This window comes from Jatropha curcas, chromosome 8 (assembly GCF_041381405.1).
Source record: "Jatropha curcas cultivar XTBG-Jc1 chromosome 8, XTBG_Jcur_1.0, whole genome shotgun sequence".
Lineage (NCBI taxonomy): Eukaryota > Viridiplantae > Streptophyta > Magnoliopsida > Malpighiales > Euphorbiaceae > Jatropha > Jatropha curcas.
This window is the reverse complement of record NC_143158.1, coordinates 2,867,649-2,889,292: the sequence shown is the minus strand read 5'-3', so window position 1 is coordinate 2,889,292 and position 21,644 is coordinate 2,867,649. Positions and strand designations below refer to the sequence as shown.

Genomic DNA, 21,644 nt, shown 5'->3' with positions numbered 1-21,644 from the left:
ATTATTAACAGAAAAAAAAAAAAATGAAGTGTCTCATTACAGTTGGAATCAAAATCTATTTTCATTTATGAGGTTATCAAGTCATTTCTATTGGTTGAGAACAATAAATCAATAAATGAAGGGACAAATAACATGAACAAACAGAAGCTCACAAAAATGTCTACCCAGAACATTCATGCTAAAAGCTAAAAAATTAAGAAATTGATATCTGCAGTTTACTACAATTGCAGAATAGACTCAACAAGGTCTTGCAGTGGTGCAAGCTCTCCTTTGTCAATCAAGCGGAATTCCTGTACCATGTCAGAGTAAAAAAAAAGTTAAAGAATAGTTGGAACTGAAGTTTTCAAGCTCAATAGAAATGATAATAATGAAATAAATAATGTCAAATAAAGAAATAGAAAAAATGAAAAAAAAAAAAATTGTATGTTCCCATTGCTTTCAACTAAGCTTTTGGAGCTTGATAAAAGCAAAAATGAAATGAGAATTGTCTGGCTGGAGATATAGTATAAGAACACGACATAAAGCTGAAAACTTCATGATATAAAAAAAACTTACCCATGTGAAGAGAACGAAATGCTTAAAGCAAGTATTTAGATGAGCTTCTTCTTTCAAACTCACAATCTTCTGAAAATGCTCATGATAGATGTGGGCATATACTCGAAATAGCCGCTTAAATATTGTCTTAACAACATCTCTGAAATTTGTAGGAAAAGGTGCTCCTGTATCATACAAGACTTGTAATAAGAGATTCATCCTAGCATACAGCATTTGGTTATAAAAAACTGAGGTTTCAAAAAAAAAAAAAAAAAAAGAAGGTGCTTGTTTTAACTTTTATCTCATTAGGGAATTCCACTTACCCAATTTTTGAGGGAAAATCATTTCATCATCTAGTTGAGCCTCAATCCAGTCCATCAGATATTCAACGTATTTTGGAGCAGACACTTCGATTGGCTTTTTAATGGTTATTCCATCGGCCCATCTATATTCATATCTATAGACAAATGAACAAAATTATGTAAACCATGAAGGCATAAGTTAAAAAGTAAAATGACATATTAGATATGAGCTTATTGCCTATATATGAAGAATTACTTTCCATTTATACGATTTTAAATTTTCAACACCCATGGTTTAAGAATTGGAAGATACCTCAATGTACAAAAAGAGGGAAACAAACCTATAATGGACTTTGATTAATACAAAAAATGCTTAATAAAATTATTTCTATTATCCCAGTAAATAAGGTTAAGCATTAACATTAACATTATACAACCAAACATAAAGAAAAATCAATTTAAATCTTAAGGCGTCAATAAGGATACTTTGGTCCTGCAGTCATTGTTGGACAGCTTGTTGCTGTGCAGAATTCAGTAAGAGTTCCATATAAAATGTTCACTTGATTGAAAAAGTCCACAGCTGCACGACAAGAACATAAATAAATAAAAATTTAAACGAAAAAAATAAAAATGCGGAGGATCTTATTCTTACTGTTAACAGCCAACCATTCATTGATATCTTCTCCAGGAGGTAATCGCACAGCCTCTCTTAGGTTTCCACTACCCAAGGTAGCATCTATGTGTTTTTGAAGTTGAGCACCCTGTAAATAGATTCAAGTAGCATTGCAATTGGCATATGAACAAAAACTATGAGCTTAATACCAATTAAACATTACATAAGAATCGCAAAACCAAAAGCGAAGATCCACCAACCTTGCTTCCAGACGGAGCATTCTTCTTAGGCCGAAATGTCTTCTGGTTTCTGCATTATTCAAATGGCAGTAATTAGATTTTCCATTTTACTGAAAATAAGAATACTTTCATTATTAATTAGAAGTCATATCCACCTAGCTAAAATGTATGCATGCTTATAGATGCTAATAAGCTATTAAGTGATCCACTATATAAAAATGTATAATTACAAATAAAGCGTAATTATGCAAATTCAAAACCATTGATAAAACTCATTGTATTGCAAAATAAAAAAAAAATAAAAATCAACCACACAAAGGGCATTTAATCATTAAACTCGTAAAGCTAAATCATAGTAATTTCTAAATCATTATCCATCAATATTCAACCGCACTTCTTACGCATTGCATGTGAGAGAAGGTCTACACGTATATGAAAGATTGAAAAAGAATCAATATATACAAAGACATAAAGCGACGAAATTAATTCCTGTACACAATTTTCAAAAATGTCCGATGCTCAAAATTGCAGTTGGTTGGACAGAAATTAAATGAAATCCTAAACAACCGACGACGATGATTAAAGAAGAAGAGAGGAGAATACCTGCTTCCAAGGCCAAAGAGACTCATGGTGTGGAAGCGGAGGGTCTCTCTGATTATTGAATCTAATTAAGGCCGAAAGATATCAAATCAAATGCGGAACAAACAAAAAACATATGAGTATATATATGTATAGAAGATGAGAAAGAGAGGTTCTATGAATGACAGACTGGCAAAGAAAGAGAAAGAAATAGAACTCTCTTTCTCTCTCTCTCTCTCTCTCTCTCTCTTTCTCTCTCTCATAGCATTTCCATTTCATACGCAGCAAAGACAGAGAGACAGGGAGACAGAGAGAGAGAGAGAAGGTCCATTTCCTTTCTTTTCCATTTGCCAACCTCAACCTGCTTACCTGGCCGATTCTCTCTCTTCTACCATTTGACTTGCTTAATCCTAATTTTCTATACTTGTCAACCGATTGATTCGCTTATTTTGGATCATCAATCATGTTTGTTTGCAATTGTAGCTAGAGACAACTCTCCTCCCTGCGTATAATCTTATTTCTTAATCTCATTTTTGTAATATAATTATAATAATTTAATTAAAAATAGAAAAAAAAAATTTACAGCAGTTGATATAATAGAAAGGGAAATACTTACTCCCTGTATTAATCAAATCAAATTCAAATAGTTTTTTAATTTAAATAGGATTATTTCTAAACATATATTGAAAAAATGAAATTTAATTCTTTTATTTATATGAAATAGACCAATATTATTATAAGCTACACGAGATATTATCAAATTAGTGAAAATTATTCGGATCCAGCTAATAAATATTATATGGAATTTAATTTTTTTTTCATGGAGATATGATATGATTGAGAAAAGAAAGGGAATAGGTGGGGCCAGAAAAGGATAAAGGTTGTAACTGTTAGCTGTATGGAATTTTGTCATGTATTGGCTGTGATTAAAGACAGAGAATTGGCTGGCGACATAAATTTTGTCCAATCAATCATTTGTTGGAGACAACTACAGTAATAATTAATGTCTTTGCTTCTTCCTTCAGCAAATCTTTATTTTCTTTCATTTATGAAAATTCAAATCATAACTTTAATTAAATATTTTATCCATTTCATATAAATAAATATACTTTGTTTTTATTTTCAAATAAATTAATTAATAAATTTTGCCTCCATCTTTTCAATGCACTCCTATATTAATTAATACTAATATTTTAATACTCTTTCAAAAAAAAAAAAACTAATATTTTAATAATTTCATGCCAATGAAAGCTGTTGATGACAAAACAAATTGAATAGAGGGGCGTTAAAGAATTAGCAAATCAATTGCACTCTCCAAACAAGAGTGGCCTATTATTTAGGACAAATAAAATAAAAAATTATTTGTATAGGATTGATGGATTATATAAATAGATATATAAATAAAAAAAAAACCCTAGAGAAGTTGGGCCAGAAATGGTGGGTTTTCATGGGATTACTTGAGCTTATTCTTGGGCCTGAACATTTCAAAATAAAAAACAATGGCAGGGTATGTCTATTGGGCTTTCATTTGATAAATTGGACTTATACGTAGGCTTTAACATTTCGACACTGCACGTTATAGGCTACTGAGCGTTTCTTATATATATATATATATATATATAATATTATTTTTAAATAAGCAGTGACTAGAATAGGATTTGATTTTTGTTGCAGGTAAAAGATTTGTGTCTCTTGGTAAATCCATACCCATACAAAGTTGTAGATAAGGTTATCACATATTCAATCCATACCCATTTCCTTCTGTTGTTTCTAAAAACTGACCAAATACACAAAAATGACATCTAAAATTATTGATAAACAGCGTGCATTTATTTGTCCAACAGTGCACATATGCTAGTTACTACTGACACAACTGAAGGCGTTTAATTTGCCTTTCCTAAATTAAAATTGCATTTTGCACTTAAACTCAAGAACGAAACAGGAACCACAACTCAACTTCAAGAAACAATTATTGGAAATTAAAAACACTAACACTGACTAGCTAGACTCTTTATTACTTAAAACTTGACAATGTGGCCTATAGGCCTCAGTTTGTGCCGCCGAGAACACCCTTGAGCTTCTTAACCTGAGCAGCGTCTAGGAAGGTAGTCATCTCAATAATGTCAGACGGCAAGTCGTTTCCGAAAAGAGCATAGTCGAGAATCTGAAGACCTGGAAATGGACTGCTAAAGCTAACAAATGCAAGAGCAGGAGACCCACCTCCATTTATTTGAAAATGCAATAAACCTTGTGGAAATACCATAATATCTCCCTTTTTAAGTGTTTGAAAGAAAACTTTATTAGCAGAGGAAACAAAACCAGCACAAATTGTCCCTTGTATTACAACTAGCACTTCTGATGCTCCTGGATGTGTATGGAACGGAATAACTCCTCCAGGGGCCAAGTCTAAACGAGCCATGGAAATTCCAAGCCCGTTGACCCCAGGAAATTGTGCAGCAAATGCTGGTGTAACAGCAGCTTTTATAATGTTTGTTGTATTTCCTGCAACGCCAAGCCCAGAATAAACAAAATCTTTTACTGTAACTGATGCAGCTTTCTTGCAGGAAAATCCTGCAGGGCCTTCAGGACCTGATAAGTCCCCAACGCAAAAGTCTTGCACTGAAGCATAGGAAGAAGAGAGAAGAGAAAAGACAATGAAGATAGCAAGAATCATCTTTTCTGAGAGTAGTTGTTCTAAAATTCACACTTTAGGGCGTGAGTGATGGATATTTGCTACCATTTATATATAGAGAGATACTGGAGTGATAAAGATTTCCTTTTGGTGTCATTTTAGTGGTCGTTACAGGATCTGTGCCTATGCCATGCAGGAATCCACTAGTCGTTTCAATGAGAAACGACAGATTTTTAAGCTGTCAAACATGTGGTCTTGTAATCTTCTTGGATGAAAGTCAAGAATTCTCTTTTCATTTTTTGTCCAATCTTGAAATCTTGAAATTCACCTCATCAGCTTCTTCTAATCTTTCTTGCCCTTTCAAGAAAATTACGTTAACCGTCAATTAAATTTTACAATTTTCTTGCTACTTAATATTAGTTTCAGGATTAAAATTCTTTATACTTGAAGTTCCTAAATTGATCATTCTTCTATATCACATCATAAACCTTTGGTTTTCATGGTATGGAAATTAGCCATTGTTATGTTAAACTTGAGTGTAGTCATCAAGCAATTCCAATCAAGAATATTGAACCTCGTAAAGAAATAAACTCCAAGAAGAACAGTCGAAGGTAATATCACTATTGTTGGTCCACTAGCACATGGGGGTTGGGTAAAAACAGAAATTAGCGCATAAAAAGACATTTTGACAGCTAATAACAGTTTCTGCAAGTCTTCTTTCACTTAAATGATGTCCATCAAAACTGTGTGGATATTATGAATTCCCCATCTTCTACGATATCCAGATTATGTTCTTAAGATAAAAATTAAAAATTACAGCTTAATCTGTAATTTTCTAAGTTAATGCATGTAAAATTGTAAACGGTGCAATCAGTACAAGAAATAAAACAGAACTCTTCCTTGAGCATAGTATCATCTTAACCTTCTTTCAGATTTTTTGAACATCTCCAATTTTGTGGAATATTCGAATATTTACAAATGGAATTCCATACCAAAAAAAAAAAGAAAAAAAAAAAAAAAAGCTTGTGATGCTTTATTTACAAATACCGGATGTTTATTAAAACTTCAAATACATAGGCGTGAAAGTGGCTCTTGGTTCCCATTTACTTCACTCAAAAATGGGTAGTCTGTGTAGCCGACAACAGGATCTTGGGTGTAGAAAGTCTTCCTGACATACTTATTCAAGGGTGCATTGAGCTTTAATCTCAAAACTAAGTCCGGGTTTGAAATAAAAAGTCGGCCATAGCATACCAGATCTGCAGCATCTTCAGCTATAGCTTGCATTCCTAGCTCCCTTGTGAACCCACCACTAGAAATGAAAGTTCCTTGATACTCCCTTCTCCATGTTCTCAATAACCGAGCTTCCTCTTCTTCAGAGACACCTCTGCCTGACTCTGTTTGACTGGAAGCTGTGTAGCGAGGCTGAGTGACATGGAGATAGGCGAGTTTTGATCCAACGTTTAACTGAAGTTTGTTAAGTCTATCAATCACTGCAAGTCCCAAGTTCAGTGGATCAGAATCTACTGCATCAAGGTGATCAATTGCCGGTGACATTCTGAAACCAACACGATCTGCACCAATGGCATCAACTATTGCTTGAATCACCTGCATTAAGAATCTGCACCTGTTGTTGATTGATCCACCATAGTCATCTGTTCGGTCATTGATCCCATCCTTTAAGAATTGATCAATGAGGTAACCATGAGCCCCATGGATCTCGATTCCATCAAATCCTGAAAATCACATGATCAATACATGCTTTAGTCGATGATATGAGTACAGGGAAATCCAGTTAGAAACAGTCTTATCGTTTTGCTGGATAATTTGAAGAATTAATAGATATCAGGTCAGCCCAAGAATTGAAATATGTTTTTCGTGTCTGCTTTATTGTATAGCGTGTCCACTGACCTATAGCTTCAAATCAAAACTACCACGCAAAGAGATCCACTATTATGGCACAAGGCCATGCCGATGTTACCAATATCCTAACTACAGCAATCCAGCAACCTTTTTTGCAGGAAGACTAAAGTTTTACCAAAGGACAGCTCTAATTTTAAAACATTCAGGCATTAAAAATTAGAAGTTTTGAAGTTATCTTACTCCATTTTTATTTATTGTCTTGCTCAACAATAACCTAAAGCATAGTTAGCCCAGAGGACTTCATCTTTCTCCCAGAAGTGGGCCATGGATAGGAAGTGAGTCCACAGTGATGTGTGCTGAACCGGTTTCTTGATTATAATAATGCATGCTACCAAAACGAGGCACAATGATAGTGGCTCCACTAGTTGGCATGCAAGTGTAGATCAGGGGATACATCATAGAGGGGCATCATAGCTAAACACCTTTTCGTAAGATTTCAAGAATGCATAGTCCTTTTCTTCTCCTTCCTTTTCTTTTTTTCTTTTTTTGATATTTAATTATTGCTCTTTCTTTATTTGAATTCAGCTTTAGTACTGCTTTGAAGCCTTAAAGAATAAATGCAATCATTATACTGACCTGCTCGAATGGCATTCACGGCTGCCTGGCGATAATTCTCCACTACCTCAAGTATTTCAGAGGTTTCCAATCGCCTAGGTGTTGGGTACTTGCCATAGGACCCATCTGGCATGAGAATTCTCCATCTGTTTGATATGGGCTTGCTCGTCGATGATATGGGTGCAGCTCCATTGGGTTGATAAACTAATTTGTTGGTAGAATACACAATTAAAATGATCAGTGCTTCAACAATAAGAGCAGCTTACCATTCAACAAATATAATGTAACTAAGAGGATCTTGTGTTAAAGATAAGATATAAACCGAAACCTAATGCTCCCACACCGTTCATGTGTGTGAAGTATAAAATCTTGAAATCAGAAATGTAGAACTGGTGCTTTTGTTCATGCCATCGTGTTGTGTAATGTGAAAAGGAGAAGTTGGCATTGTTCTTTATCAGATCAAAGCGTGGAAATTTACCTTGATGAGATGCACGGCCAACATGCCACAGTTGACAGAATATAATGCTCCCTTTGGCATGAACTGCATCCACCACCTTCTTCCATGCCTCCACTTGTTCATCTGAATAAATTCCGGGGACATGAGGAAACCTGGTTTTTGAGATTAAAGATTAGTAAATCCAGCTGGAAATAATATATAAACACGAACTTCCCACCAAAGTGAATTTAAAGAGGGAAAAAAATATTTTCTATTGGAGTTCTAGTGGGTGAGGAACAGACCATGATCACAATTTTATATATGCATTATTGGAGCTATATGCACACTTAAAAATGAAAAAAAAAAAAAAAAAAAAAAACTATATGCCCATTGCCCAGTAAGCTTTTCTTATATCCACGTCTGATAAACATAGACTGGGCGCATTACCGCCCATACCTATAGATCAAGCTGAAAAAAAAAAAATTTGGTCGTGAGATAAGATTTTTCATGACATATAGATGATGATTATCAAAATGGATCAACTCAAGTTATAGAGTGCAATTCTTTCTAATAAAATATTACTTGGAATTGTATGATACTCACTTTCGCTAACACAATTTAAAAGCTTCTTTACAAACATGTCACCTCCTCACCAAAAGGCATAGATGGTCATCAATTATTAATTAACAAATGAAGGAAAAAAGAAAAGAAAACTGCCAATAAAGTTCCTTTAAAAAGTTTCCTGTCTTAAGCAAAAATACTGTCGAGCCAAAAAGATAATGTCATTGTAGTTTAAAAACCATTAATTTCCTATGATACATCTTCTAATTCCGATAATCTCTCTATATATGAAGAATGTTTCATTTCTAGCACCTGATTTGTTATATTTTGTAAGAAAATATATCAATACCAAATAAATTCTTCAACGCTTCGATCTCTAATTTTTCATTATGATTTTATAAATTAAAAAAGAAAAACTTAGTAGTCAAACCCGCAGACGTTAAACCTGACCAATGAGTCTAGACTAGATTTCTAACAAAGATCATTTGGGCAAGTGGCTGTTTCTTTCTTGGGGCCCACTGACCAATCACCAATGAGTGAGCTCGGTGGAGCCACCAATCCACAAAAGGCAGCTATTTGACATGAGTAAAATGACAAAATTACCCAGGGCCAGTAGGAGACACGATGGTGCCTTCGGTGATGAGAAAGCCGCCGGGAGTTGATCTCTGCGTGTAATACTCCACCAAAGCTGCGTTTGGAATTCCATTCAAAGCTCTACATCTAGTCATCGGAGCCAGTACCACCCTGCCATCGTTCCATAACCAACCCCGTAAATTTCAAGAACAAATTTGTCCCAAAAAAAAAAAATACTAACAACACTCACAATAACAAAAATGCCCTCCCAGATCTCTCTCGCGATCGCTCGCTAATCTGAAACTCAAGCAATCTGTTTGTAAGGAGGAGAGATTCACTGACCTGTGAGAGAGATTGAACTTGCCCGTCTTGTAAGGAGAAAACAAGGTGTTGGTCCCTTCTTTTCCAGCCTTGGCCATTGTTAATTGCTTCTTGTTAATGAATCTGCTGCTGGTGATCGTGATGATGATGATTGTGATCGAAAAAGCCTGGAAGAAAATTAGTAAATAAATAAGAGACAGTCAAAGAAAGGGTGTGTAATATTAATATAGAAGCGAGCGTGTGTTTGGGTTTGACGGTAATGGAGTTTCATTTCGCCATAAGAATAGCGCGGGAAATTTTAGAAAAAATCTAAATTTGATTCGCACTGTTTAACTCTTGCGAATGGTCGTCGTCACCGTCCTGGGCTTCACGCAGATATGTAATGGTAGGTCCGACTCCCAGTATAATTGAGGCAAAAAGATATATTGATTGGTGATCCCACCGCGTTGACTCAGGAGGACTCGGTTGAATAAGCTGCCGACTCAGTGCAATTGCCGAGGATTATCATACTGGTTCTCCCTTTATAACGTGGTTCCTCCATAAATCAATCATACCATATTTGGCAGGACACAAACATTAAAAAGGAAATGAAAACCACTTGACTTATAGGTCAAATTCTAATCTGTAATATACAAGCAAGAGTATGAGTTAACAAATTCAAGTTTGTCACGTATATGTAGCTTAATATATCAGGATATTCCGAATTTACAGATATTTACAATCCACCCCATTTTGATTTTGTTGTCCATTTTACTCTAATTCGGACTTTTTTGAATTAAAAATACATAAAATCAAACCGTTTTTTTTTTCAATTTATTAAACTAATGATCGAACTTAATTGAAATGTCAATTGTAAATAAATAAAATTAGAATCGAACTTGTGGATAATGCTTTTAATTTAATATAGAATTAAAATTGTCGATTAATTTTGATACGATTTTTTATTTATCTCATTTAAGTTCGAATCAAATATAATTCACATGCACAATTTAAAGGCATTTCCACAAACCTAATTTATGCTAATATTCAGTTTAAGAATTTGACATGAATTTTTTTTTTTACCATTTCCGAACCTAAACGGCGACTGACCGGTGAGGTTAGTATGCCGTTTTACCAGCTTGTGAATACTTTGGAAGGTGGGTGAAAGATCATCGTCATCATCTACGTCTGTGCGGAGTCTCCAACGCTAATTTCCTTATATTTATTTTCAACGCTGTCATCTAAATATGAATCTATTAAACTCTCACTCATCCTCTAATGGCAAGTTGGCTAGATTCTTGCAAATTCTATTCCATTTTCAGTCCAAGAGAGATACGGTCAACGATAAAGCCTAAGGGATCATAACTATTTTCCCATTGTTCAAAACTAAATAAAGAATCATATCATAGCACGTCGCACAAGGAAATTTGTACTAATGGTACAAAATCTAATTCGTTGAGCCATAATTTTGGAAATTATTAATGAAATAACTTATCCAAATCTAATATGTGATAAATGTTCAGAATCTATAGTCAAAACACCGATGAAATTTTTTTATCTAAATCATATTTGACTCGAGTATAAATATATGTGTGTGGAAAAGAAAATAAATTTTTGATGTCCCAAAATAATGTTATAAATATCTTATGAAATTTAAAAGCCGTTTGTTTGGATTGAATTTTAAATACTGAATTTAAATTTATTTTTTTATTCAGCCAACTAATTAAAAAGTAATAACAATAGTTAATTGTTAAATCATCAAAAAGTTATTTTATAGTATCATTTTATAATTTTACGAGGAAAATTTTTTACTTTTATCTAATAAATTATATAATTTGTTGAATTAATTTTAGAAATATTTTTTTTTCTTTCATCTAAAATTTAATTTATAAATTCAGATAAATAACCTATTGATTTTCTTGTTAGATGAATACATTAATCGAAAAGTTTAACGAGGTGAATAGTATATGTGCTAAAAACTATGATAAAAAAAAAAAAAAAAAATTGATGTTACTAATAGACATGGATGGACCGCATATTGGTTTGGTCCCTCTCCTATAACAGAATTAGGAAGGGACAGGACAGGGGGACAGTCCTCTTTTGTCACCCGCTTCAAGCTAATTCACCCCTACTGGCTACTTCCCTACACAGTTCTTTATTATTTAAAATTAAAATGAATAAAAGTCCCCTCCCAGAAAAGCATTATTAACGTCCTTTGACTGAAGACTTCTGATGTATATCCACAAATCCTTGCCACACATAGGGGTGGCCACGGCTCATGTTGTCGTTCCAATGACTTTCTTAAATTTATTTTAAAATTTGCTTGTGGTCAATGAAGTTTCGAATGGGAAAAATAGCAGGTTGAGAGTTCATGTTTCCTCTGAATTGATGTGTGAAAATAACAGGGAACTGCTGAGGAGCCTAAGGCTATGAATCCATCAACTTAAGCTTTTTTCCTGTGTCCTATTTGCTGAAGGGTTTAGTAGATTCTTGTGAATATTACTGGTTATTTAATAACTTTAAGGTGAATGGAGAGCGGCTGAAGGCTAAGTTGGAAACTTTTTCTGCACGTTGCTGAGATATTATTTCCATCTATGCATATATTATTTAACCTTGTTATCTTGGATGCATCATCTCATCAAATAGGATTTTTTCTACTTTTGTTTAATGCTCATAGGAAGTTGTTTATGCATACTTACCTCCTCTAATGATGACACGCATCATTAAATGTTGCTGATTTGAACATAAAAAGAATTTAAGCTGAGGGAATTTGGTTCTAATATCCAGAGCAGTTCTATTTCTTCTGGTTGAACTCATGATTGCACATAGGCTCGCCTTTATTTGCTTAGTTTTGTCACCCCCCCCCCCCCCCCCAACCAACAGTACACAAGTACAATGAGGTAGCTCTGTTTTAACATGGTGTTTGCTCATATCCCATTGTACTTGTACACACTAAGTGAATGTGAGTGGCGGTGGCTTATTCAGTCCTAAGCTGCCTAATGGAATTTCTTTCTCAGTTTCCAGGGTTCTCCTAGCGAAGATCGGAACTTTAGGAGTGATGCTGATGATACAGAGACAGATGAGGCATCCTTTTCTGGCCAAGAAGATTCTAATGATTACATGGATATTCTTGAATGGGCTAAGGTTTGAATATGTTGTGCCATAGTGGTAATTCTGCACATGTTTAAAACATCGCTAGGGGTAACTCTGACCGCTTCTAAAATTTTGTTAATTTTCCAGGAAAACAACTATGGATCATTGCAGATAATATGCAAGTATTACCAGTTACAATGCCCTTCTAGGGGTTCAACGCTTAGATTTCATCCTTTGGAGCATCTTCATCCTTTGGAATATCATAGACCAGATAAAACAGTATTACATATTGCTGGCTCAACAACTGATTTGAGATCATGCAGTACAAGTCTGGAATTTGCAGAGGTATATTCAGTGAGAGCTTGTGGACTCTTAGGCTCTTTCCATTACATGTCTGGTGACTTTTTCTTTAATTATAAATGCCAATCTTCTTATATTTGTTCCTTTTCAGATATAGTGCATGATGTTGTTTTGTTTATCAGGCACATAGTGCACTCTTGGCAGAGGAGGAGGCAACTGCATTATCAACATGGGCTGTAGCATGCATATGTGGATCCTTGCGTCTAGAGAATGTATGTGCATGGATTTCAAATTGATATTGTTGTTTATTATGTTTCTGTGCCATTGGTAGTTTTGAAATGCGTAAATTTGATTCAACTTGTGTCCCTGTGAGAAACATGTTTGCATTTGAAACTTGTGTAAATGATTTTGTACTCATCCTAGTTGTAGATATACAACAACTAAAATTCTTCTGTCCAGTGGTTGCAAACTGACTAGCCATTGAATTTGGAAGTCTCCTGTTTATGTTTGTTGCATTCTGTTGCTTCAATTTTTTTGACCAATTAAATTACTGTCATACCATGGATGCCCTTCCTTTCATCGTGGCTTTTGGTTGATCATTAATGATATTGATCTTTCTTTATTTTGTATGTTAACATTGGTTCTACTTGGTTCATCTTTTGGTGTATAGTGATCCAAATGCTTATGTTTATTGTATTGCCATATTAGAGGTTTTACAAGGAAAACCATTGTTTATTTATTTAATTCTCCTTGCTTGCAGGTGTTAACATTGTTTGCTGGAGCACTTCTGGAGAAGCAGATTGTGGTTGTTTGTTCTAATTTGGTATGAGTTTCTATCATGTTCTATCATGCCTCATGGCAAGTTTAATACTCTCATGCATGGTTTCATATTGCTACTGAAAATCACAGTTTACTTGAGCAATAAGTGCCAAATTGGACCATTCTTTGAATCATTTGGATTTATTCAATCTTTGTAGTAACAATAATTTGGACTCCTAAAATAAATTGGTTTTTAATGTGTTACACAGGGAATCTTATCTGCTTTGGTATTATCAAATGTCCCTTTAATCCGTCCCTATCAATGGCAAAGCCTATTGATGCCGGTATGATTTCACTGTGGTCTGCCCAATTCTGTTTAGTGATTCTTATGGTCTTAGAATTTTTTGCTTTTGTTAATTATTTGCATAAATCTCCAGGTATTACCAGACGATATGCTGGAATTTTTGGATGCACCGGTTCCTTACATAGTGAGTATTGGTTTCCAGGCTCCTATAAGTTTTTTGATTGCTGGGACTGGATATGTAGGATGTGGATGCACTGCCAACTTCTTTTTGTATTCAGCATTTTTTTTATGTAGTCACTGTCGTTGGATTAAACTTATTGCAAATTGCATCTTTTTGGCTTAGTTCTATTGTTCTCAAGTTTAGTTTCTAGAAAGTCAATAGGAGTTTTACCTTTAGAGTTAATCAAATGTAAGGATGGAGTTTTGATTTTCACACCAGTCACCATATTCGTACTTTTTTGAGTTAGTATCTTGTATTGACTAGCTTTATTTGGCTGGCAATTTTTATATTCATGTTTAGGTTGGTGTAAAGAACAAAACAAGTGAAGTACAGTCAAAGTTAACCAATGCCATTCTGGTTGATGCTAACAAGAACCAGGTTTGAATTTTAATTTATAACAATTGGAATTGTGTAACTTTCATGACTTAATTATTATTAGTCCTGTGATCAGGCATTTTGTTGCCAAGCATGCTTAAGGATTACAACAAAAATACAACTAAGCCTTAATCTTAAACTAGATGGAGCCAGCTATTGTTTGCTTCCATTATGTTTTATCCATTGCTAAGTCCCACACTAATGTCAAGAAGTGGTAGATCTTTTGAGATAAATAACTTCCATGTGATTCTAGGCCTACCTTTTCACCCTTTAGCACCCTCTACCATCAATATATTGCAAGAATGTATGGGGGTTTACATATAACATGACCAAACCATCAACTGTCCTCTAGTCTTATTTGCAACCTGTGCTACTTGCACCTTTTGTCGGATGATGTGGTCATTTTCAATCTTGTGAGAACAAGTATCAATCTTTACATTCTTATTTCTGCAACATCAATCTTGTGAATATATTGGACATTTGGCCACAATGTTCACTCTTGTATAATGTCGCAGGTCTTCCGCCATTCTATAGAGCTTGCCTAACATGCTAAAAACTTATTTGGAAAATGTGTTCCCAGGGTCCTAACAACAAATGGGAAAATTCTTCAATGAGCGAGTTAAATGAAATTCTTCTTGGGCAGGTATTTCAGCTACAATGTAATGTGGGATTCTCATACTATCTGATGGTTTGTTTCTCATATGACTTCCTTCAACCTTAATTATTAAGCATGTTATTAATTCTTAACTAAAATACCTAGTCTCAGTAAGTACCAGATAGCTGAGAGCAAATTGATGACTTTCCCTTCCCATTGGAGTTTGTGCTATATTTTCCATTAATTAAGTGCAATGTTTAAGTTTAATTTTTAGAACACTGCATTTCAACTGCACGGATTGGTTACAAAATGTCCTCTTTGTCATTTAGCTTTATCATGGACCATTTTCTTTTGCATTTTGATCACGTGTCTCTATTATGTCCAAAGTACGAAAAACCTACTCCTGCAAATGTGTTAGAAAGCTTATGCTAATGTTCCCTATATATGATTCCAAATATGCATGTCAGTTTACTTAATTAAATCTCAATTGTGGTGCATTGTTTGCAGGAGCACCTTAAAAAAAGTGACCTGTCTTTCGTATTTCGATTACAGGTAACATTCAAATACTACGCCACTTTCTTCTGGATGAAAATGCAATTAACAAGACCTCTTTCTTGAATTTATTTCTGAACATCTGATATTTGTTTCTCAGGTTGCTGACGATTCTACATTGTATGGTTGCTGTGTGTTAGTTGATGAAATTGTGCAAAAACCCTCTGGATTGCTCTCCATGATTTCAGATAAGCGCTCTTCCTGCTCATCTTTGAGTCGTCATGTACTAACGACTCGCAGATGTTACTGCATTCTTTCAAGGCTTCCATTCTTACTGCATTTTATAACTAAGATTTTTAATTTTCTTATCTAATTGGCAACGCATGTTTAGAAAATAATAGTTAATTACTAAATTAACCAATATCGCCTTTTTCTTTAATAGCATCCGCAAGTATTTCTTAATTTAAATATCACAATTTCCATAATATATATAATTATTTATTTTACTACAAAGTTGGAGAATGTCACAAACCTTTTTCTTTTGAACATATGTTTATGTGAATTAAATTATTATACAAAACACTTTAAATCTTTCAAACAAAGAAGGATACAAATAATTACCTTTGTTTGAGCTGAAAGTCTTGACAAAGCCATTCACTTATAGACCAAATACCGGATGTTTATTAAAACTTCAAATGCATATACGATACACAAAAGTTCCAATTACTTTGAGTTCAGAGGCGTGAAAGTGGCTCTTGGTTCCCATTTACTTCACTCAAAAATGGGTAGTCTGTGTAGCCGACAACAGGATCTTGGGTGTAGAAAGTCTTCCTGACATACTTATTCAAGGGTGCATTGAGCTTTAATCTCAAAACTAAGTCCGGGTTTGAAATAAAAAGTCGGCCATAGGATACCAGATCTGCAGCATCTTCAGCTATAGCTTGCATTCCTAGCTCCCTTGTGAACCCACCACTAGAAATGAAAGTTCCTTGATACTCCCTTCTCCATGTTCTCAATAACCGAGCTTCCTCTTCTTCAGAGCCACCTCTGCCTGATTCTGTTTGACCGTAAGCTGTGTAGCGAGGCTGAGTGACATGGAGATAGGCGAGTTTTGATCCAACGTTTAACTGAAGTTTGTTAAGTCTATCAATCACTGCAAGTCCCAAGTTCAGTGGATCAGAATCTACTGCATCAAGGTGATCAATTGCCGGTGACATTCTGAAACCAACACGATCTGCACCAATGGCATCAACTATTGCTTGAATCACCTGCATTAAGAATCTGCACCTGTTGTTGATTGATCCACCATAATCATCTGTTCGGTCATTGATCCCATCCTTTAAGAATTGATCAATGAGGTAACCATGAGCCCCATGGATCTCGATTCCATCAAATCCTGAAAATCACATGATCAATGCATGCTTTAGTCGATGATATGAGTACAGGGAAATCCAGTTAGAAACAGTCTTTTCGTTTTGCTGGATAATTTGAAGAATTAATAGATATCAGGTCAGCCCAAGAATTGAAATATGTTTTTCGTGTCTGCTTTATTGTATAGCGTGTCTATTGACCTATAGCTTCAAATCAAAACTACCACGCAAAGAGATCCACTATTATGGCACAAGGCCATGCCGATGATACCAATATCCGAACTACAGCAATCCAGCAACCTTTTTTGCAGGACGACTAAAATTTTACCAAAGGACAGCTCTAATTTTAAAACATTAAGTCATTAAAAACTAGAAGTTTTGAAGTTATCTTACTCCATTTTTATTTATTGTCTTGATCAACAATAACCTAAAGCATAGTTAGCCCAGAGTACTTCATCTTTCTCCCAGAAGTGGGCCATGGATAGGAAGTGAGTCCACAGTGATGTGTGCTGAACCGGTTTCTTGATTATAATAATGTATGCTACCAAAACGAGGCACAATGATAGTGGCTCCACTAGTTGGCATGCAAGTGTAGATCATGGGATACATCATAGAGGGGCATCATAGCTAAACACCCTTTCGTAAGATTTCAAGAAAGCATAGTCCTTTTCTTCTCCTTTCTTTTCTTTTTTTCTTTTTTTGATATTTAATTATAGCTCTTTCTTTATTTGAATTCAGCTTTCGTACTGCTTTGAAGCCTTAAAGAATAAATGCAATCATTATACTGACCTGCTCGAATGGCATTCACGGCTGCCTGGCGATAATTCTCCACTACGTCAAGTATTTCAGAGGTTTCCAATCGCCTAGGTGTTGGGTACTTGCCATAGGACCCATCTGGCATGAGAATTCTCCATCTGTTTGATATGGGCTTGCTCGTCGATGATATGGGTGCAGCTCCGTTGGGTTGATAAACTAATTTATTGGTAGAATACACAATTAAAATGATCAGTGCTTCAACAATAAGAGCAGCTTACCATTCAACAAATATAATGTAACTAAGAGGATCTTGTGTTAAAGATAAGATATAAACCGAAACCTAATGCTCCCACACCGTTCATGTGTGTGTGTCTATATATATATATATATATATATATATATATATATATATATATATGAAGTATAAAATCTTGAAATCAGAAATGTAGAACTGGTGCTTTTGTTCATGCCATCGTGTTGTGTAATGTGAAAAGGAGAAGTTGGCATTGTTCTTTATCAGATCAAAGCGTGGAAATTTACCTTGATGAGATGCACGGCCAACATGCCACAGTTGACAGAATATAATGCTCCCTTTGGCATGAACTGCATCCACCACCTTCTTCCATGCCTCCACTTGTTCATCTGAATAAATTCCGGGGACATGAGGAAACCTGGTTTTTGAGACTAAAGATTAGTAAATCCAGCTGGAAATAATATATAAACAGGAACTTCCCAAAGTGAATTTAAAGAGGGGAAAAAATATTTTCTATTGGAGTTCTAGTGGGTGAGGAACAGACCATGATCACAATTTTATATATGCATTATTGGAGCTATATGCACACTTAAAAATGAAAAAAAAAAAAAAAAAAAAAAAAAACTATATGCCCATTGCCCAGTAAGCTTTTCTTATATCCACGTCTGATAAACATAGACTGGGCGCATTACCGCCCATACCTATAGATCGAGCTGAAAAAAAAAAAATTTGGTCGTGAGATAAGATTTTTCATGACATATAGATGATGATTATCAAAATGGATCAACTCAAGTTATAGAGTGCAATTCTTTCTAATAAAATATTACTTGGAATTGTATGATACTCACTTTCGCTAACACAATTTAAAAGCTTCTTCACAAACATGTCACCTCCTCACCAAAAGGCATAGATGGTCATCAATTATTAATTAACAAATGAAGGAAAAAAGAAAAGAAAACTGCCAATAAAGTTCCTTTAAAAAGTTTCCTGTCTTAAGCAAAAATACTGTCGAGCAAAAAAGATAATGTCATTGTAGTTTAAAAACCATTAATTTCCTATGATACATCTTCTAATTCCGATAATCTCTCTATATATGAAGAATGTTTCATTTCTAGCACCTGATTTGTTATATTTTGTAAGAAAATATATCAATACCAAATAAATTCTTCAACGCTTCAATCTCTAATTTTTCATTATGATTTTATAAATTAAAAAAGAAAAACTTAGTAGTCAAACCCGCAGACGTTAAACCTGACCAATGAGTCTAGACTAGATTTCTAACAAAGATCATTTGGGCAAGTGGCTGTTTCTTTCTTGGGGCCCACTGACCAATCACCAATGAGTGAGCTCGGTGGAGCCACCAATCCACAAAAGGCAGCTATTTGACATGAGTAAAATGACAAAATTACCCAGGGCCAGTAGGAGACACGATGGTGCCTTCGGTGATGAGAAAGCCGCCGGGAGTTGATCTCTGCGTGTAATACTCCACCAAAGCTGCGTTTGGAATTCCATTCAAAGCTCTACATCTAGTCATCGGAGCCAGTACCACCCTGCCATCGTTCCATAACCAACCCCGTAAATTTCAAGAACAAATTTGTCCCAAAAAAAAAAATACTAACAACACTCACAATAACAAAAATGCCCTCCCAGATCTCTCTCGCGATCGCTCGCTAATCTGAAACTCAAGCAATCTGTTTGTAAGGAGGAGAGATTCACTGACCTGTGAGAGAGATTGAACTTGCCCATCTTGTAAGGAGAAAACAAGGTGTTGGTCCCTTCTTTTCCAGCCTTGGCCATTGTTAATTGCTTCTTGTTAATGAATCTGCTGCTGGTGATCGTGATGATGATGATTGTGATCGAAAAAGCCTGGAAGAAAATTAGTAAATAAATAAGAGACAGTCAAAGAAAGGGTGTGTAATATTAATATAGAAGCGAGCGTGTGTTTGGGTTTGACGGTAATGGAGTTTCATTTCGCCATAAGAATAGCGTGGGAAATTTTAGAAAAAATCTAAATTTGATTCGCACTGTTTAACTCTTGCGAATGGTCGTCGTCACCGTCCTGGGCTTCACGCAGATATGCAATGGTAGGTCCGACTCCCAGTATAATTGAGGCAAAAAGATATGTTGATTGGTGATCCGACCGCGTTGACTCAGGAGGACTCGGTTGAATAATCAGCCGACTCAGTGCAATTGCCGAGGATTATCATACTGGTTCTCCCTTTATAACGTGGTTCCTCCATAAATCAATCATACCATATTTGGCAGGACACAAACATTAAAAAGGAAATGAAAACCACTTGACTTATAGGTCAAATTCTAATCTGTAATATACAAGCAAGAGTATGAGTTAACAAATTCATGTTTGTCACGTATATGTAGCCTAATATATCAGGATATTCTGAATTTACAGATATTTACAATCCACCCCATTTTGATTTTGTTGTCCATTTTACTCTAATTCGGACTTTTTTGAATTAAAAATACATAAAATCAAACCCTTTTTTTTTTCAATTTATTAAACTAATGATCGAACTTAATTGAAATGTCAATTGTAAATAAATAAAATTAGAATCGAACTTGTGGGTAATGCTTTTAATCCAATATAGAATTAAAATTGTCGATTAATTTTGATACGATCTTTTATTTGTCTCATTTAAGTCCGAATCAAATATAATTCACGTGCACAATTTAAAGGCATTTCCACAAACCTAATTTATGCTAATATTCAGTTTAAGAATTTGACATGAATTTTTTTTTTTTTTTCATTTCCGAACCTAAACGGCGACTGACCGGTGAAGTTAGTATGCCGTTTTACCAGCTTGTGAATACTTTGGAAGGTGGGTGAAAGATCATCGTCATCATCTACGTCTGTGCGGAGTCTCCAACACTAATTTCCTTATATTTATTTTCAACGCTGTCATCTAAATATGAATCTATTAAACTCTCACTTATCCTCTAACAGCAAGTTGGCTAGATTCTTGCAAATTCTATTCCATTTTCAGTCCAAGAGAGATACGGTCAACGATAAGGCCTAAGGGATCATAACTATTTTCCCATTGTTCAAAACTAAATAAAAAATCATATCATAACACGTTGCACAAGGAAATTTGTACTAATGGTACAAAATCTAATTCGTCGAGCCATAATTTTGGAAATTATTAATGAAATAACTTATCCAAATCTAATATGTGATAAATGTTCAGAATCTATAGTCAAAACACCGATGAAATTTTTTTATCTAAATCATATTTGACTCGAGTATAAATATATGTGTGTGGAAAAGAAAATAAATTTTTGATGTCCCAAAATAATGTTATAAATATTTTATGAAATTTAAAAGCCGTTTGTTTGGATTGAATTTTAAATACTGAATTTAAATTTATTTTTTTATTCAGCCAACTAATTAAAAAGTAATAACAATAGTTAATTGTTAAATCATCGAAAAGTTATTTTATAGTATCATTTTATAATTTTACGAGGAAAATTTTTTACTTTTATCTAATAAATTATATAATTTGTTGAATTTATTTTAGAAATATTTTTTTTTCTTTCATCTAAAATTTAATTTATAAATTCAGATAAATAACCTATTGATTTTCTTGTTAGATGAATACATTAATCGAAAAGTTTAACGAGGTGAATAGTATATGTGCTAAAAACTATGATAAAAAAAAAAAAAAAAATTGATGTTACTAATAGACATGGATGGACCGCATATTGGTTTGGTCCCTCTCCTATAACAGAATTAGGAAGGGACAGGACAGGGGGACAGTCCTCTTTTGTCACCCGCTTCAAGCTAATTCACCCCTACTGGCTACTTCCCTACACAGTTCTTTATTATTTAAAATTAAAATGAATAAAAGTCCCCTCCCAGAAAAGCATT

The 21,644-nt window shown here is 34.5% G+C and overlaps 4 protein-coding genes and 2 long non-coding RNA genes across 9 annotated transcripts; 2 read left to right on the top strand and 4 right to left on the bottom strand.

The window, feature by feature from the left end:
* Positions 1-42: 42 nt before the first annotated feature.
* Positions 43-2,747, bottom strand: LOC105637957 (MOB kinase activator-like 1A). The gene is made up of 8 exons (XM_012221650.4): positions 2,637-2,747; positions 2,292-2,352; positions 1,710-1,758; positions 1,489-1,597; positions 1,323-1,416; positions 858-991; positions 556-719; positions 43-290 (listed from the first exon to the last, which is right to left on the bottom strand). Exons 2-8 carry the CDS (start codon positions 2,315-2,317, stop codon positions 219-221), a joined length of 648 nt encoding a protein of 215 aa, XP_012077040.1. The 5' UTR covers positions 2,318-2,352; positions 2,637-2,747; the 3' UTR covers positions 43-218.
* A 1,306-nt stretch (positions 2,748-4,053) lies between these two features.
* On the bottom strand, positions 4,054-5,005 carry LOC105637956 (auxin-binding protein ABP19a). The gene has a single exon (XM_012221647.4). The coding sequence runs from the start codon at positions 4,939-4,941 to the stop codon at positions 4,315-4,317; it is 627 nt and encodes a 208-aa protein (XP_012077037.1). The 5' UTR covers positions 4,942-5,005; the 3' UTR covers positions 4,054-4,314.
* LOC105637953 (12-oxophytodienoate reductase 3) lies at positions 4,054-9,811 on the bottom strand. Of its 2 annotated transcripts, XM_089725393.1 has the most exons (6): positions 9,592-9,811; positions 9,287-9,432; positions 8,975-9,115; positions 7,853-7,983; positions 7,396-7,578; positions 4,054-6,632 (listed from the first exon to the last, which is right to left on the bottom strand). In XM_089725393.1, exons 2-6 carry the CDS (start codon positions 9,361-9,363, stop codon positions 5,965-5,967), a joined length of 1,200 nt encoding a protein of 399 aa, XP_089581519.1. In that variant the 5' UTR covers positions 9,364-9,432; positions 9,592-9,811; the 3' UTR covers positions 4,054-5,964. The 2 variants fall into 2 exon arrangements, with proteins under 2 accessions (XP_089581519.1, XP_089581520.1); XM_089725394.1 differs by lacking the exon at positions 9,592-9,811 and having other exon boundaries at positions 9,287-9,566.
* On the top strand, positions 6,629-7,714 carry LOC149493998 (uncharacterized). Its single transcript, XR_016322282.1, has 2 exons — positions 6,629-7,247; positions 7,345-7,714. It is a non-coding gene; the product is annotated as an uncharacterized LOC149493998 (long non-coding RNA).
* Positions 9,812-11,415: 1,604 nt separating the features above from the next.
* On the top strand, positions 11,416-17,863 carry LOC105650579 (uncharacterized). 3 transcript variants are annotated; one of them, XR_016322280.1, is made up of 11 exons: positions 11,418-11,768; positions 12,262-12,388; positions 12,485-12,682; positions 12,820-12,909; positions 13,398-13,460; positions 13,666-13,740; positions 13,834-13,884; positions 14,221-14,298; positions 14,876-14,938; positions 15,398-15,442; positions 15,543-17,863. It is a non-coding gene; the product is annotated as an uncharacterized LOC105650579 (long non-coding RNA). The 3 variants fall into 3 exon arrangements; XR_016322279.1 differs by having other exon boundaries at positions 11,418-12,388; XR_016322281.1 differs by lacking the exon at positions 14,876-14,938 and having other exon boundaries at positions 11,416-12,388.
* On the bottom strand, positions 15,859-20,037 carry OPR3 (oxophytodienoate-reductase 3). Its single transcript, XM_089725396.1, has 6 exons — positions 19,787-20,037; positions 19,482-19,627; positions 19,171-19,311; positions 18,049-18,179; positions 17,542-17,724; positions 15,859-16,778 (listed from the first exon to the last, which is right to left on the bottom strand). Exons 2-6 carry the CDS (start codon positions 19,556-19,558, stop codon positions 16,117-16,119), a joined length of 1,194 nt encoding a protein of 397 aa, XP_089581522.1. The 5' UTR covers positions 19,559-19,627; positions 19,787-20,037; the 3' UTR covers positions 15,859-16,116.
* Positions 20,038-21,644: the final 1,607 nt, after the last annotated feature.

Coding starts and splice junctions, on each gene's coding strand:
- OPR3 (XM_089725396.1), bottom strand. CDS start 19,558: ATGGCCAAGGCTGGAAAAGAAGGGACCAACACCTTGTTTTCTCCTTAC. Junction 19,312..19,481: donor AAGTTCAATCTCTCTCACAG/GTCAGTGAATCT, acceptor GAACGATGGCAG/GGTGGTACTGGCTCCGATGA. Junction 17,725..18,048: donor TGGCCGTGCATCTCATCAAG/GTAAATTTCCAC, acceptor CCAATAAATTAG/TTTATCAACCCAACGGAGCT.
- LOC105637956 (XM_012221647.4), bottom strand. CDS start 4,941: ATGATTCTTGCTATCTTCATTGTCTTTTCTCTTCTCTCTTCTTCCTAT.
- LOC105637957 (XM_012221650.4), bottom strand. CDS start 2,317: ATGAGTCTCTTTGGCCTTGGAAGCAG. Junction 1,759..2,291: donor CTCTTTGGCCTTGGAAGCAG/GTATTCTCCTCT, acceptor TGAATAATGCAG/AAACCAGAAGACATTTCGGC. Junction 1,598..1,709: donor ATGCTCCGTCTGGAAGCAAG/GTTGGTGGATCT, acceptor ATCTATTTACAG/GGTGCTCAACTTCAAAAACA.
- LOC105637953 (XM_089725393.1), bottom strand. CDS start 9,363: ATGGCCAAGGCTGGAAAAGAAGGGACCAACACCTTGTTTTCTCCTTAC. Junction 7,579..7,852: donor TGGCCGTGCATCTCATCAAG/GTAAATTTCCAC, acceptor CCAACAAATTAG/TTTATCAACCCAATGGAGCT. Junction 6,633..7,395: donor CGTGAATGCCATTCGAGCAG/GTCAGTATAATG, acceptor TGTGATTTTCAG/GATTTGATGGAATCGAGATC.